Source organism: Piliocolobus tephrosceles, chromosome 10 (genome assembly GCF_002776525.5).
Source record: "Piliocolobus tephrosceles isolate RC106 chromosome 10, ASM277652v3, whole genome shotgun sequence".
NCBI classification, from domain to species: domain Eukaryota; kingdom Metazoa; phylum Chordata; class Mammalia; order Primates; family Cercopithecidae; genus Piliocolobus; species Piliocolobus tephrosceles.
This window is the reverse complement of record NC_045443.1, coordinates 83,341,771-83,355,420: the sequence shown is the minus strand read 5'-3', so window position 1 is coordinate 83,355,420 and position 13,650 is coordinate 83,341,771. Positions and strand designations below refer to the sequence as shown.

Here is a 13,650-nt window from a genome sequence, read left to right as displayed (position 1 = left end):
AATCCAATGATTATGTTTTACTTTTTCAGTAACACTGTACCTGTGGATTGTGAGCTTTACACATGTTTCTCACTTCACCTCTCCTCTTTGCCTGTACCTCCTTAAATGGGACAGAATAGTTATAGGGAGCTGGAACTTGGTATTATCCTTCCCCCAAGTCAAGTGGGTTCTGATAATAATTCCAGCAGGTTAGGATCTGGTTGAATAGTTCATCCTGAAAACAGACCTTGTTAAGAGTAATTGAATTATCTGGTATATTTTTAAATGGTTTCCTTTTCTCTTGTCAGCCAAAAGCACAAGAGTATTTTCTCTAATATGTACCATGAAAAACAGGTTGAGCTCAAGGAAATAAAACTCACAGAAGTGTGGGAGCCCTCCAATGACTGGGTCCCTCTGGAGTTTTTAATCTCTCTGTCTTGTCAACACCAAGTCTCCAGCAATTTGTTAATCACAGTTAAGCTTTTTTCCCCTGGCACTTGTTTTCATGAAGAATACTACCTATGGGTTTCTGCTTCATTAAGTTGCTTCATACATTTACCTGTTTGCCTCTCCAGTTTCAGGGGCAGTGATTTGCCCTGTGACCTCTCTTGTCTTATAAATATAAAGTGAGTCATTGATTTTTTTTCATTTGTTCAGCTTTTTACTTGTTGTTGGGATTGAGTGGTGACTTCCAAGCTTCTTATATACTGGGCCAGAAATCAGAAGTCCACTGTAGGATTTTGAGATGGGGTGTGTGGGATAATTTAATTTATGCCTCTAAAAAGAAAGGTAGTGTGCACTTTGGAAGGCCGAGGCAAGTCTATCACCCATGCTATTGCACGTCAGCTTGGGCAACACAGCAAGACTCCGTCTCAAAAAAAAAAAAAAAAAAAAACAGTAGTGTATAAATATTATTCAGCCATAAAAAAGAATGAAAACCTGTCTTTCACAACAACATGGATGAAATAGGAAATCATTATGTAAATGAAATAAGCCAAGCACAGAAAGACAAATATTGCATCTTCTCACTAATATGTTGCGGCAAAAAAAGTGGATCTCATAAAGATAGACAGTAGACTGGTGGTTACCAGCGGCCAGGAAGGGTAGGGGTAGGGGGAGATAAAGAGATTAATTAAAAATAATAAATGGGCACCAACATACAATTTGATAAATAAAATAAGACCTAGTGTTTGATAGATCAGTAGGATGACTATAGTTTACAATAGTTTATTGTATATTTCAAAATATCAGAAGAGAATAATTCAAATGTTTCTAGTATAAAGAAAAGAAAAATATTTGAGGTGGTGGACATCCTGATTACATTGATTTGCTCTTTACAAATTATATGAATGTAATAAATTATCACATGTATCCAGAAAATATGTGCATTTATTGTGTGCCAATGAAAAAGTAAATCAAAATTTGTAAAAAGGTATGTGCTATGTGGATAGAGATGAATAAAATTGATACCAGGGTGTGAAGCTAGGGAGAAGGGGACATAGTTCAGAGGGAAATATGGTGGCTTAGGATAGTAATAGTTAATGTGACAAGACACAGATTTAAGATGTATTTTGAAGGTAAAGCCAACAAAACTTCTTAGTGGACAAAATGGAAGATGTATATTAAAAGGATAAATTAAGAATTAGTATTAGATTTTTAGCCTGAGCAGGGATTAGGACCATTTACTGAGAAGAAGACATGAAGAAGTGCCCCTAATAAGAAAAGAAAAATTTCTTCCACCAAAATGGAGAAAAAGAATGAAGGTTAGATGCAGGCAGATGGTTACATGTGATAGAGAGGGAAGAATGATAACATTTTTTTTCTTATTGTTTTTTAAATTTTGGAGAAATAATTGAAAAATCATCAAATGAAGTTAGGAGAATGAAAAATGTTGGAATTCAAAGAAGAGAGGGTATGAAACAATGAAACAATCATCACTGAGAATCAGAAGTGAAATTTATTAGACAAATGTAAGAGGAATTCTGGGCAATAATAAGGATCCACTTGAGATTTGTGATTAAAAATTTTAAGTGTGACTTTTCAACAAGGTTGAACACTTCCTTTCAGCTATGTTAAGCTTTTTCAGTGAGGTCAGAATCAGGAGAGATTTAAGTTTAACAGCTAATGTTTTGAGAAACTTAAATGATTTAAGACGGAGGGTTGAGGGTAACAAGGGAGTCGTTTTAATTCTGGAGCAAAGTAAGCTAACTAAAGAGGAAGATAAGGTCATAATTAGAAGATGAAGAGTAAAAAGAGGTGGGACAATGGGTTGGACAGAATCATAGATGCTGTAGTGAGAGTACTAGCTTATGTGAACTGGAAAAACAAGATGATGTTTCCAGAGTAGAGTGCTTGAAAATGAGATTTTGTAAAGAATGAATTTATTGGTAGTGAAATGTTCTGTGATATGACCATGGAAATGACTGGTTGATATGAAAAGGATAAATATTCATTATTGGAGGTGAAGATGTTCAGAAACTGAGAAAACAATAATTATTCAAAACACAGTAGATGAAATTGTCTTATGCCCTGTATTTCAAATAATCCATAGTTTTTAAAAGCGAAAGGAAAAATGGTATGGTAGTGACCAGAATACATACCTCACTTCCAGATAATGTTAACACATGTTATAAAAGTCAGTCAGGCATTGAAAAAGCTATTAATAAAGCAATGACCATGAATTTCATAGAATAACCAATGAAAGGATTTAAAGGGTTGGAAAAGAGTGGGTGTTGACTTAGAACAGAGTTTTGATGATGATGTATGACCTAGTAGATTTGAACCTTTTTAACTAATGAAGTAAACAGAGAAGTATATCATCTGATGAGTTATTTCTTATGGGAAAGTTGGTACTACTGTTACTACTGATAACTGTTAGTGTGTCATTAATATGTTCAAGGTATCATTCTAAGCATTACATATATATGTATCTGTGTGTGTATGTATATATATATATAAATATATATATGTATATATATAAGCTCGTATCATCCTCCTGCAAACCTCATTGTTGTCTACATTTTATGATTGAAGAAACAGGGAGGTTAAGTTATCCAATACTGCTTAGTGAGTAATGGAGCTGAATCTAGGCATTCTAGCTGCAGAGAAGACACTCTTAATCATTATGAAATAGTTTCCTTCTTATAAGCAGGACTTTGGGCACTTTTAATTATGAGACTACTGGGATGGTAAGAGATGGTGGGGTAGTAGTAATGAGAAGTCGTGATTTTACAAGAAAAACTCAGAGATCTATAGATTTCTCTTCACTTCCTCCAAGAGTAATAGTAATCCTCAAGGAGGGACAATCTTCTCAAAGGGATATGAAGTTGTAAAGGCTTCTTAATACCAGAACAACTCAAGCTCTGATTTATCTTGCATAGATGGCTGTGGGATAGGTTGCAGCCTTGCGATGAGACTTCCTAGACCTCCATGAAAGAAAGAGTCAAGAAAGTCACACTAATGATGATTTGCAAAGACTTTGAGGGCTTCAGACACCGTATGTATGATCTTAAAGAAAATTTAAGAGGTGTTATTTCAAACATAGCTTTTGCCTCAAATATGCCCGTCCAACATGAGAAAAATATTAGTCACATAAATACCTCAGTGAAGTTAAAAGTAAAACTATTATTTACTAGGTCAAAATGCAAAGGGGGAAAATTCAATAAAAAGTAACACTATAAAGAAGCAAATCTGTGGAGAAACATGATTTTGATGACTAGTTGTCTTTTTATTAGCTATCAAGTTCATTTAACAGACAAAAAAAATTCAGGTCCAGGGTCATTCATTAAAATAGTAATAATTAACAATAGTTTATTATTCAATCTTTCAGCTGTTCCTATTTTATCACAATAACTTTTCCTATAATTGAGAGATTCATGAGGAAGTCTTGAAAATAATGTATGTTTCTTTCAGTTCAATAAACCATTCAGTCAAAATAATAAAAGAGATGCTATTACTTTGTTTTGGGTGAATGATATGTAGGCTAGGCTTTGCTGTAGGACTTTGAGCTCATAAGCTGGTATGAAATATCAAACATTTTAACTGTTTAAACAACTCAAGATATGTTTTGCAAAATTACAAAACATTATAAATATGACTTAATTAATATCTGCTCCAATTATACACAACACATCATGCTGAAGATTTAGATTTATTTGAAAACACTTAGTCTAATTTACATTAGTGCAGAAAAATCACATTCAATAAACCACAATTGTAGAAGAGACAAATTACTGTGTTTTGTCACATTTTCACACAAATATAACTTGATATTTAAAGCATGATGAATCACAATCACATGTAAATAAATGATTTATTCTCTCAGTAGTAGTAAGAATCTCTTTTGAGTATGTAGGGTCTTCTGGGTTTATTCTCATACAACTGCCGTTTGAGAATATAAGGAATTTTTCTCTTTATGACTTCTTCCTTTTCATTTTTGTCATTTCCAGTATCAAGAATATCTTCCTGGATTAACTGCAAGATAGAGATGAAGTAAGTGAAACTTACATGAATAAACTCTTTTGTTTCAGAGCATTTTCTACATTCTATCTCATTTACTGTTAAGACAGCAAGACGTATGTAGGTGAGATATGAGACACATGAAGTTCAAAGAAATTGTTTTTTCAAAGGAGAGACGGCTATTCAGTGGCTGCAATAGTATAAGAACATGGTAATTCTGACTCAGTTCAGGATTCTTCCTAGTTCACCAGGCTAGCTCTTTTAAAAAATTTCTATATACTTTTCTAACTACGTGTTTCAAGACTGTACACTAATCCCGCCTTTTGTAGAAAAACACCAAATAGACCTTTGAGTACTTTTCAGGCTTCAATTTATGATGGAAATGCCAAAAGTATGAAATATATATTTCAATAAATATAGTTTTTGATCTGGTAAACCAAGTTTGGCCACAAAGGTAACAAAATTTTATATTCAATTAAGTCAGTTACTGATTTGACATGAAAACCATTCCAAGGATCTGTTTCTCAATAGAGGCATTAAAATTGCTTTATCCAACTTCGTCAGTTGTAGAAATCAACGTATGGGAAAGCTCGATTTAAATGATGGCAATCTCTTTAGATTGTGGTGCTTAATCATTAAAGCAAGCTCAGATTCAATAACTTAAAGGAGTTAAGCTCCATGCAGAATCTTGCCTAATATCAAGAGGCAGAAATATGCCCCATTCTAATATTAACTATAACTTTTTTTCTAAGAATATGGTTCTGACTCAAAAATTTCAGCTACCATTTAAGAAATCTGTCCATAGTTTAATACACAATTTGAATAAACTTTAAAAGTATGTTAAAGATAATTTTTTTTTGTATTTTTAGTTGTCTTCTAATTCGAGGGGTCACTATAACAAATATTGATGGGGACTAAGTTTTAAATTGTAATGCATATGAATAAAATCTTACAACCAAGTGCTTTATTTCAACCCACAGCTATTCAATTTCAGAGAGAAAACAGCTACTGTCAGACAATCTAGTTTCTTAATCATTAGTTTTTTTTGTGCATAGCTGTAATTACTTGTACTATGCTCAGAATATTATCATTTTATTTTAAATCACTCAATAACATTTCAAATAGGGAAAAGTTTTAATATTATTTGCACTTGATTGGTCTACATAGTAGTTTATTGAGGATTTTTTTTGGGGGGGGTAAGTAACATATAATGGACATTTTCCTATATAAAAATATAGGCAGGAGTGTAGTGGTGCGATCTAGGTTCACTGCAAGCTCTGCCTCCCGAGTTCACGCCATTCTCCTGCCTCAGCCTCCTGAGTAACTGGGACTACAGGTGCCCGCCACCACACCCGGCTAATTTTTTGTAGTTTTAGTGGAGATGAGATTTCACCGTGTTAGCCAGGATGGTCTCGATCTCCTGACCTAGTGATCAGTCCGCCTCAGCCTCACAAAGTACTGGGATTACAGGCGTGAGCCACCGTGCCCAGCCAAAATATATTTTAAATACTAAACAATTTACCAGGAATTTAAATTAAATAATTAATAGTAAATTTAAAACTGGTCTTTTCAGTTTTTTGTTTATTTATCTTTTTGCTTACCAGTTACAATAAACACTAGAAATTCTGCCTGCACTTCTTCTTATCTACAGGGTAGCTCTTTGGTAGTCAATCACAAGTTTGTTAGATTAGCAGGGAAGGCACCCTCAGATCCCCAATGCTAGTATAAATCCAGAATATAAAATATTGACCAAATTTCTCTTAGAGGTTAATTTGAAAGAAATGTTTCTCTTGTCAGAAATTTTTAAACATCTGTTTTGTTTTCGTTGAAGAATTTATTTTTCTTCCCCCTCCTCTTCTTTATCCTGACATCGTTCTATATCTTCTCAAAGCTGTAATTTATATTTCAGAGCAAAATATATCAATGAAGGCAATAAATTGTAAAGCATTTTGCAAGTACATTATTACACACTGGTGTGTATTTATAAACAAATACAGAACACAAAGGTTTCCAAATAAACTGAAATGATGGGCAGATACATATCCCTATTATATATACCTTTATATAAATTAAACATATTTTTATTTGCCTAATATATTCAAATACAACAGGATCCAGATAAAACTGGAATAACAGGGATATAACAGATTGGTGCAAAAGTAATTGCAGTTTTTGTCATCAACAGTAATGGCAAAAGTAATGGCAAGAACCACAATTACTTTTGCACCAACCTAATATATCCTTATCTTATATTTGTATATACATAAAAATATATTTTTTATTTGCCAGATATATTCAAATACAAATGGAAAACTTTATGTTTTATTCCAGTTTTACTTGGATCACTTTGTTTATAGATTTATAGTTTGTTTATAGATCACTACACATGACTTTGTGTTTCTAAGACAACATTTTGAGTTGCTTAAATTTGTTAGACATGCCACCACCTACAACAACAAAAATTGCCTAAACAAGCCATCCACTTAAGCATAGTAAAAACATGTAGATCAAATCTGCCTGAAGATATATCCTCTTTTAAAGGTTGAAGAAAAACATATTTTTCTGAGTTTCAAATATTTGAAGGACATTTTGAAGATATGAAGCAATGTTGACTTCAACACATGGCTTGTTCTTCTTAAACACTTGTAACTCTTCTTGTTATGATTACTATTGGGAATTTAATAAATGAATACAAATGAGAGTTAACTAGTATAACTATAATCATATTAACATTTTGTTATTGCTATACCTCCCAGTGTTGAAAAGCCCTGCTGTGACAGATTTTGTGGAGCTGGTATATTGTCAACATTGCTTCCAAGCTAAAGCCATCTAAAGCAGTGGGAAGTTTCCTTCTTGTAATAAGCTGCTCTTCATGAACGTCTCCTGTTTCCTCAGCTGGGCTGTTCAAATTATTTACAAGACTGCAAACATTTAGCAGAGTCATCTTCCAAGAGGGAACATGTGCTTTACTAATCTGAAACATAAAAAAAACAAAACAAAACAAAAAAAACCCTGTAATTAAAACTTGTGTTACATGAGCAAGAAATGAATTCCCAGTGTGCTAAACCATCATATTTAGGGTCTAATTGCTACTCCAGTCTAATAAACACAGTGTTATTTATTTAGTAACATCATGTTCGCAAAGTTGTATAGTGCCAATATCTCATAAATTCTATTTAACAAAACTCTATAGTCATATTCACATCCACATGCACTTATGTGTGTACACACAGAGCAAAGTAAGAAAGCAAGGAAATTAAAATGACAGCAGAAATATGTAAATATGATATATATATCACAGGTGAAAAATTAAAATTAAAAAATTATTCTATATCTATTACATTTCAGCTTCATGTGTAATGGGGCAGTGACAAAGATGGTATTATTAAATGTGGACAATTACAAAACATGAAGATAGTAATGCATTCCACACATTAATAATTGTTATGGGTAGCATCACAGATTATTTAGGACCTTTATGTATTAACTTGCGCCTGGGAATTAGGTAAATCTATACCAAGACACCAAGGCACGTAACTTATCCCATTTTCTAACAGACTATTAAGTTCAGTTGTCTATTTTTGAACTGAAGAGGTTGTAGCCTTTGGTATTCTGATTGAGTACTAAACAGTGAGAACACATGGGCGTAGGGAGGGGAACAACCCACACTGGGGCCTGTCAGAGGGTGGGGTGGAGGAAGGAAGAGCGTTAGGAAAAATAGCTAATGCATGCTAGGCTTAATACCTAGGTGATGGGTTGATAGGTGCAGCAAACCACAACAGCACACCTTTACCTATGTAACAAACCTGCACATCCTGCACATGTACCCCAGAACGTATTCCTAGGTACAGATTGGAATTTTAGAAACTTGCTTTCAAGACCCCAGCAGACGAGTAATAGGGCCCAGGATACAAAGTTGTATTTGGCTCAATTAAAGAAAAAAGAATAAGAACATGTAAAAATAACGTGTCTGGTATAGAGAGAATTTAAATCCAGACATACAATGAAGAGTATAGTTTAGTAATTCCTAAATACATTTTAGAACGGTAAATGTCTAGAAGACTACGAACTGCATTTAAAAACAAGGAAACACAGGTAAACAAGGTAAATTAATCCACTTGCTAAAGGTAAAATATTAATAAGTCACTGTTTCAGGATTAGATCTCAATGCTCCTGCTTGCCAATCCATTGCTCTCCCCTCTCTACTACATTTCTTTCGCAGGTTGTCATGAACTGTTATTTCTAATTTAAGAACACCTTTCTATTTCCCCCAATATAATAAAAAAAGGCAAAGAGCTCACTTTGTTTTCATTTAAACTGAGAGCAATATACCTTTCATCGTACCCAATGTAAAAGGCATGGAAACAAGTCCCTTTAAAAACATTTACAGGCATGTAAATATGTGTGGCAATTAATTAAAATTGCAAAGTCCTGATTGATAGAACTATAATTTCTTTACCTGTCATGTCAACACCTTTAACTTCTTTTAACTAAAAGAATTTTTTTTTTTTTTTTTTCAAAAAGGAAGTGCCTCTTAAGGAACTTTTAAATCTGGATGGGAAGTTATTACTATAGGAAAAGGATACCATATTTATAATGGAAGTTCATATGTTCTTCAACCCAGAGTTAAAGAAAAGAAAAAGTTACCTTTGATGTATGCATGCTGGTCAATAAATCTGCTTCTAATGCTTTCATTTCTTCCTCTGAATCTGAGTAAAATCAAAATCAGGTTTACTATAATCACATATGATATAATTATATCATAATCTACAGATTTTAGGTTAATTTTAAAAAGTAGTCTTAGAGGTTAGTATCTTTCTTATGTATTTTCTTAAAAATAGTAATCTTAAAAAACAAATTTTAGGTATATTTTAGCATAACAGGAAGCTAAAATAGTAGAAGCACTTCTAAGAAAATAAGCATATGATTATTTGTTCAGACAGCTGTTGATGGCTTCGAGTTGTTTAATCTTTGAATTTCAGATTTATAAAATGTGATTATATTGTACAACACATATTTTACCAAATATGCTAGAGTAGTTTATTTCTTACCAGCCATAGTTTACATATATAGAAAATATGCATATTAACATTTAAAAACACAACATAATGAAGATTATACAAGAGACTTTTTCAAGACAAAACCAAAGAGAATTGCTTACTGATAATTTTAGAATATTAAAGATACTGAGATTTACTTAACTTGAGATGCTTTCTTACAAAACACATGTTGAAAGAATTGTATTTGTACTTTAAGCAAGAATTTGGAATTATGTATCCTTAATTTTATCATAGGCTTTTAAGGAAACTGTTTAAAGCAAAAATGGAGCTGTTCAACAACACATGTACAACAGCATTGAAAATGGGTCTCTGGATTTTTTAAAAACTCTATCCAAGTTTCTGTTAATGAATATTTTACAGAGAAGGAAAATTTAGAAAATAGTGTACGATAATAAAAATCAAGTTAAAAATGACTATCTTTCTTGTACTTCACACTCAGTAAAAAGAAATATCAGAATCGGAGAAACTATTGGCTTAATTTTACCTAGAACCTAAATTATACAAGAGATCTTCTCTCCCTATTTGTTAGAGTCATAATCTGTTTTAGGAATTTATGAACAATGTATACTCAAATCCTCATAAGTTTTGCATTACTACAATAAGTAGTTTCAAGTTAATAATCACAGTGCTTAGTCAATAACCCAGTTTTTCTTCCAGAAGTATGTGAATCTTTAATCTCATGTAACTGTCAGATAAAATCATAATTGTAGAAAAGTTTGTTTTTTCTCATAAGATTTAAAAAGTAGAAGCTGAAAGTTATGTTCTGATGATTAAAATAAATTTAAAATTTTGCATAAATCACATTTATATCTTCTTAGATTTTAATGTCATAATTTAAATCAAATGATAGCATGAGTTTGACTTAAACATTTCAATGTCATATTTATGATACACAAAAGCACAGAACAGGTTAAATTATTTTTGCTGCATTTACTTCCTAAGGTGTTCTTTTCCCTTTGAAGTGGTCATTCAAATATTTCTTAAATATTAAGTACAGCCTTTTGCAATGGTTGTAATATTTCATGTTATACCTTTCAATTTAAATCTTATTTTCAAAGTGAGTTATTCATAGATATTTAGGATTATATAACTTCTCCTTTCACACCACATGCAAAACACTCTAAAGTCAAATCATTTACATCAATATAAGAATACCAATTTTCCAACTGTATTTTGTATTAACTTAAATGGCATGGAAAACATGCCAAACAGTTATATTAATAGTATACTTATTAGACTATGCAAACTGTATTCTCAAAAAGGATCTGGAATATTTTTGTATTTTTCTAGAAATGAATTTCTACAAGTAATGCTTCATTCATTTTTCAGTAAGCATCAATTTTCACTTTATGTGTTATCTTAACACAAACAATTAAGAAAATAATATGGGGACTATTACAAGCGCATGAGGGCCACTGTTTCCTAGGAGATTGAATGAGGATGAGAGTAAAATATTTTAAATGGAATGGGATTTAATGATGGGTTTGCAGGTTGACAGCCACTGTCTCTGTACTTCTCATTAGATAATGATCAGCCTAATTGAAAGTTTTGTAAGGTTTTTTGTCCTCTAGTGGTTGCATTCCAAAGGGGGTCATGCAGTGTTTCATTGAAATACCTTTTATTGCTTTTTAGATTTTAAAAGGGAAAATACAGCTCTCAGTAATCATAAAGGCAGAGAAAAAGATATTCAGTTTCTGTCACTAAAAGGTAAATCCTGAATAAAAGGGAGCAACTCTTCTCCCTAGACACATTAACATAATTAGCAACACACTGCAAAAGAGAAAAAAGAAATCACTTCAGGGAGTTGTGAAATTCTGTTTTGCTTACCTGAGCACAGACTCCAGGAACTGAAAGCCAGGAGTAGCATGCATACAAGCTGGATTTTCATTCCTGCCATCATCTTTCAGCCTTCTAACAAGCCAATTCCATAAAAGTCAGAAGCACACTGAAGGGGGCTCTCTCTAGCACTTCCTCTTGCCTTCAGCTGGCTTTGAAAGTGAGTGAACTATGAGAGGTGCTCTGGCCATTCCCCTATATATATAAGCAGGAGGATGATGTCATTGATTGTACAGGCATTATCTTTGCAGGATGTGCCCTATCTTCACCTCTATCCTTTCCCTCTTCGCCCTGCTTTCTCCTCCCCTTTTCCTTTGTCCCCCCTGCTCTCCTCCCCCATTTCTGAACCTTGAGTGAAAGTGACGATCTTCCCTAATTGCTGCTGCTGCTGCTTTGGATTTCTGACGCACAGAAGGAGTCATTCAACTGCACTGCTATGTACAGCATACTGACAAAAACCCCCAGTATCATCCTTTTCCCACTTCTCATTCCCCCACTCCAAAAGTCATTTTGATTTTGTGAAATATGAGATCTGTTATTTCTAATTTTTAAGTAAAATCTCAAGGATGAATGCATGAAATCAGTGATTCCTTAGGCTTGGAAGTTCTTGAGTTAAGGGCTTTTCTGGTAATTCAAACTTCTGAGCAAATACTTAGTGGTTCCAAAACTAATACAGGTTTTAAATAATCCACGCTAGAATAAGATGGAATATAGTCAGAGAATCAGTTATAAAAATTACGCAAATAAATTTAGAGAATAGAAAGAAAACCAATAAAAATAAATAATAGATCCAGGGAATAAGATATTATTTCCTAACAAATCGAAAATATTTTATTGTAAGTAATGAGAGATGACTAAACTATGTGTGCTGACTTTTGGTTGAATGTATTAGAAAAACACTTTCATGTTTATAAAATCCAGCTCTAAACTACTTAAATGTTAGCACGTAAATATTTGTATTGTTGTATCACTGACTTTTTTTCTGTACATTATCTCTTTTTGTGCCTATATTTTTCTGCTCTTTTTGAATTCATTCTGGATGCCATGTCTCATTCTTTGTATAATTCCCTTCTCAACTGTTTTTACTATTGCATAAGCTTTCTTTCCCTGTATAATACTCTTTTCATCATAAAAATGAGATTGTACTTTTGGCAAGGAGACAATCCTAAATAACCACCGTTCACCAAAGTCACTTTTCTATGATAGTCTTTGTGTATTTAATGGGTTACACTGATACCCATTCTTTGTTTGAGTTCTGAAAGAAAATTGCTCAAAATGCCTTTTAGAGTAAAGCTTTCTTCTTGTAGTAGGTGTTTCAAGATACATGGGATGATTTGACAAGTCAGTGCTGTTAGAGATGTGAATATTTGAATGTAAAGTTGTCTGAGCATTGTTTAATTTTTAAACAAATCAATCATATAGCAACAGTTGAGAAACAAATAGGATTGATTCCTATTGATAATTGATTTATATTATACAATCTATGAGTTTGACTTTTTCACCTTTACCCTAAACTTAAGAGATTAATTCCAAGCATTTAATAATTACTTAGAATAGTAAGGAGTCTTTCATATAATACCAGGAATTTAATAATAAATGATATATTTATTACTTTTAGTTTGTTTTGGGAACTTACATAAAATACAATATTGAACATACATGGAGGTAAGTTTCTGTAAAGTGTTTAGTTGACAAAGAAATGTGAAATACATTCATTTAGATGTTTTCTGCTTTCCTACCATTAGGGGGAGCAATGGAAGCTTGAAACTTTATTTTCACTTAATAGAGTCGAAGTGAGGATTTGTGCTTACTTTCCTGTTATGATCAGAGCATCTTTGTGACAGAATCCTCTTAAAGCCACTTTGATTAACAAATCAGGAAAATTATATATACTTTGCATGATAATTAAATTGGTTGTTTTCTCTGCTTTTGAATTGCAAATACAAAGAATGATCTTTTAAAATGTGTGATAGCAGTCTAATAGTAAAAAGGAAGTGTGATTCTTATTTTCCTGAAATGATTTATTCAATATGTTGACAAAATTGATTCCTAATTAATTAGAAAAAAAGGGGGAGAAGGAATAATGGAAATTCATTTTAAATATATAACATGGATATTTGTTAATGTGAAAATTGAGAGATATATGATAAACATTCAAGAATAGGAGAAACATTAAGTTATGTCAAATAATTCAAAGTCAAATAGATGCTATATGCTGTTTTTCTTTTGCAGAAAAAAGATGTATAACTTTGGTAGAATTATGAGGTAGATAAACCTTGACCTCTAATTGGTATTTTCTTTTAATGTTTTTTGTTTT

The 13,650-nt window shown here is 32.5% G+C and overlaps 1 protein-coding gene across 2 annotated transcripts; it reads right to left on the bottom strand.

Moving 5' to 3' along the window:
• Positions 1–3,685: 3,685 nt before the first annotated feature.
• Positions 3,686–11,506, bottom strand: NTS (neurotensin). Of its 2 annotated transcripts, XM_023204460.1 has the most exons (5): positions 11,325–11,504; positions 9,085–9,146; positions 8,910–8,917; positions 7,187–7,406; positions 3,686–4,452 (listed from the first exon to the last, which is right to left on the bottom strand). In XM_023204460.1, exons 1-5 carry the CDS (start codon positions 11,395–11,397, stop codon positions 4,300–4,302), a joined length of 516 nt encoding a protein of 171 aa, XP_023060228.1. In that variant the 5' UTR covers positions 11,398–11,504; the 3' UTR covers positions 3,686–4,299. The 2 variants fall into 2 exon arrangements, with proteins under 2 accessions (XP_023060228.1, XP_023060143.1); XM_023204375.1 differs by lacking the exon at positions 8,910–8,917 and having other exon boundaries at positions 7,187–7,411; positions 11,325–11,506.
• Between the last annotated feature and the right edge of the window lie 2,144 nt (positions 11,507–13,650).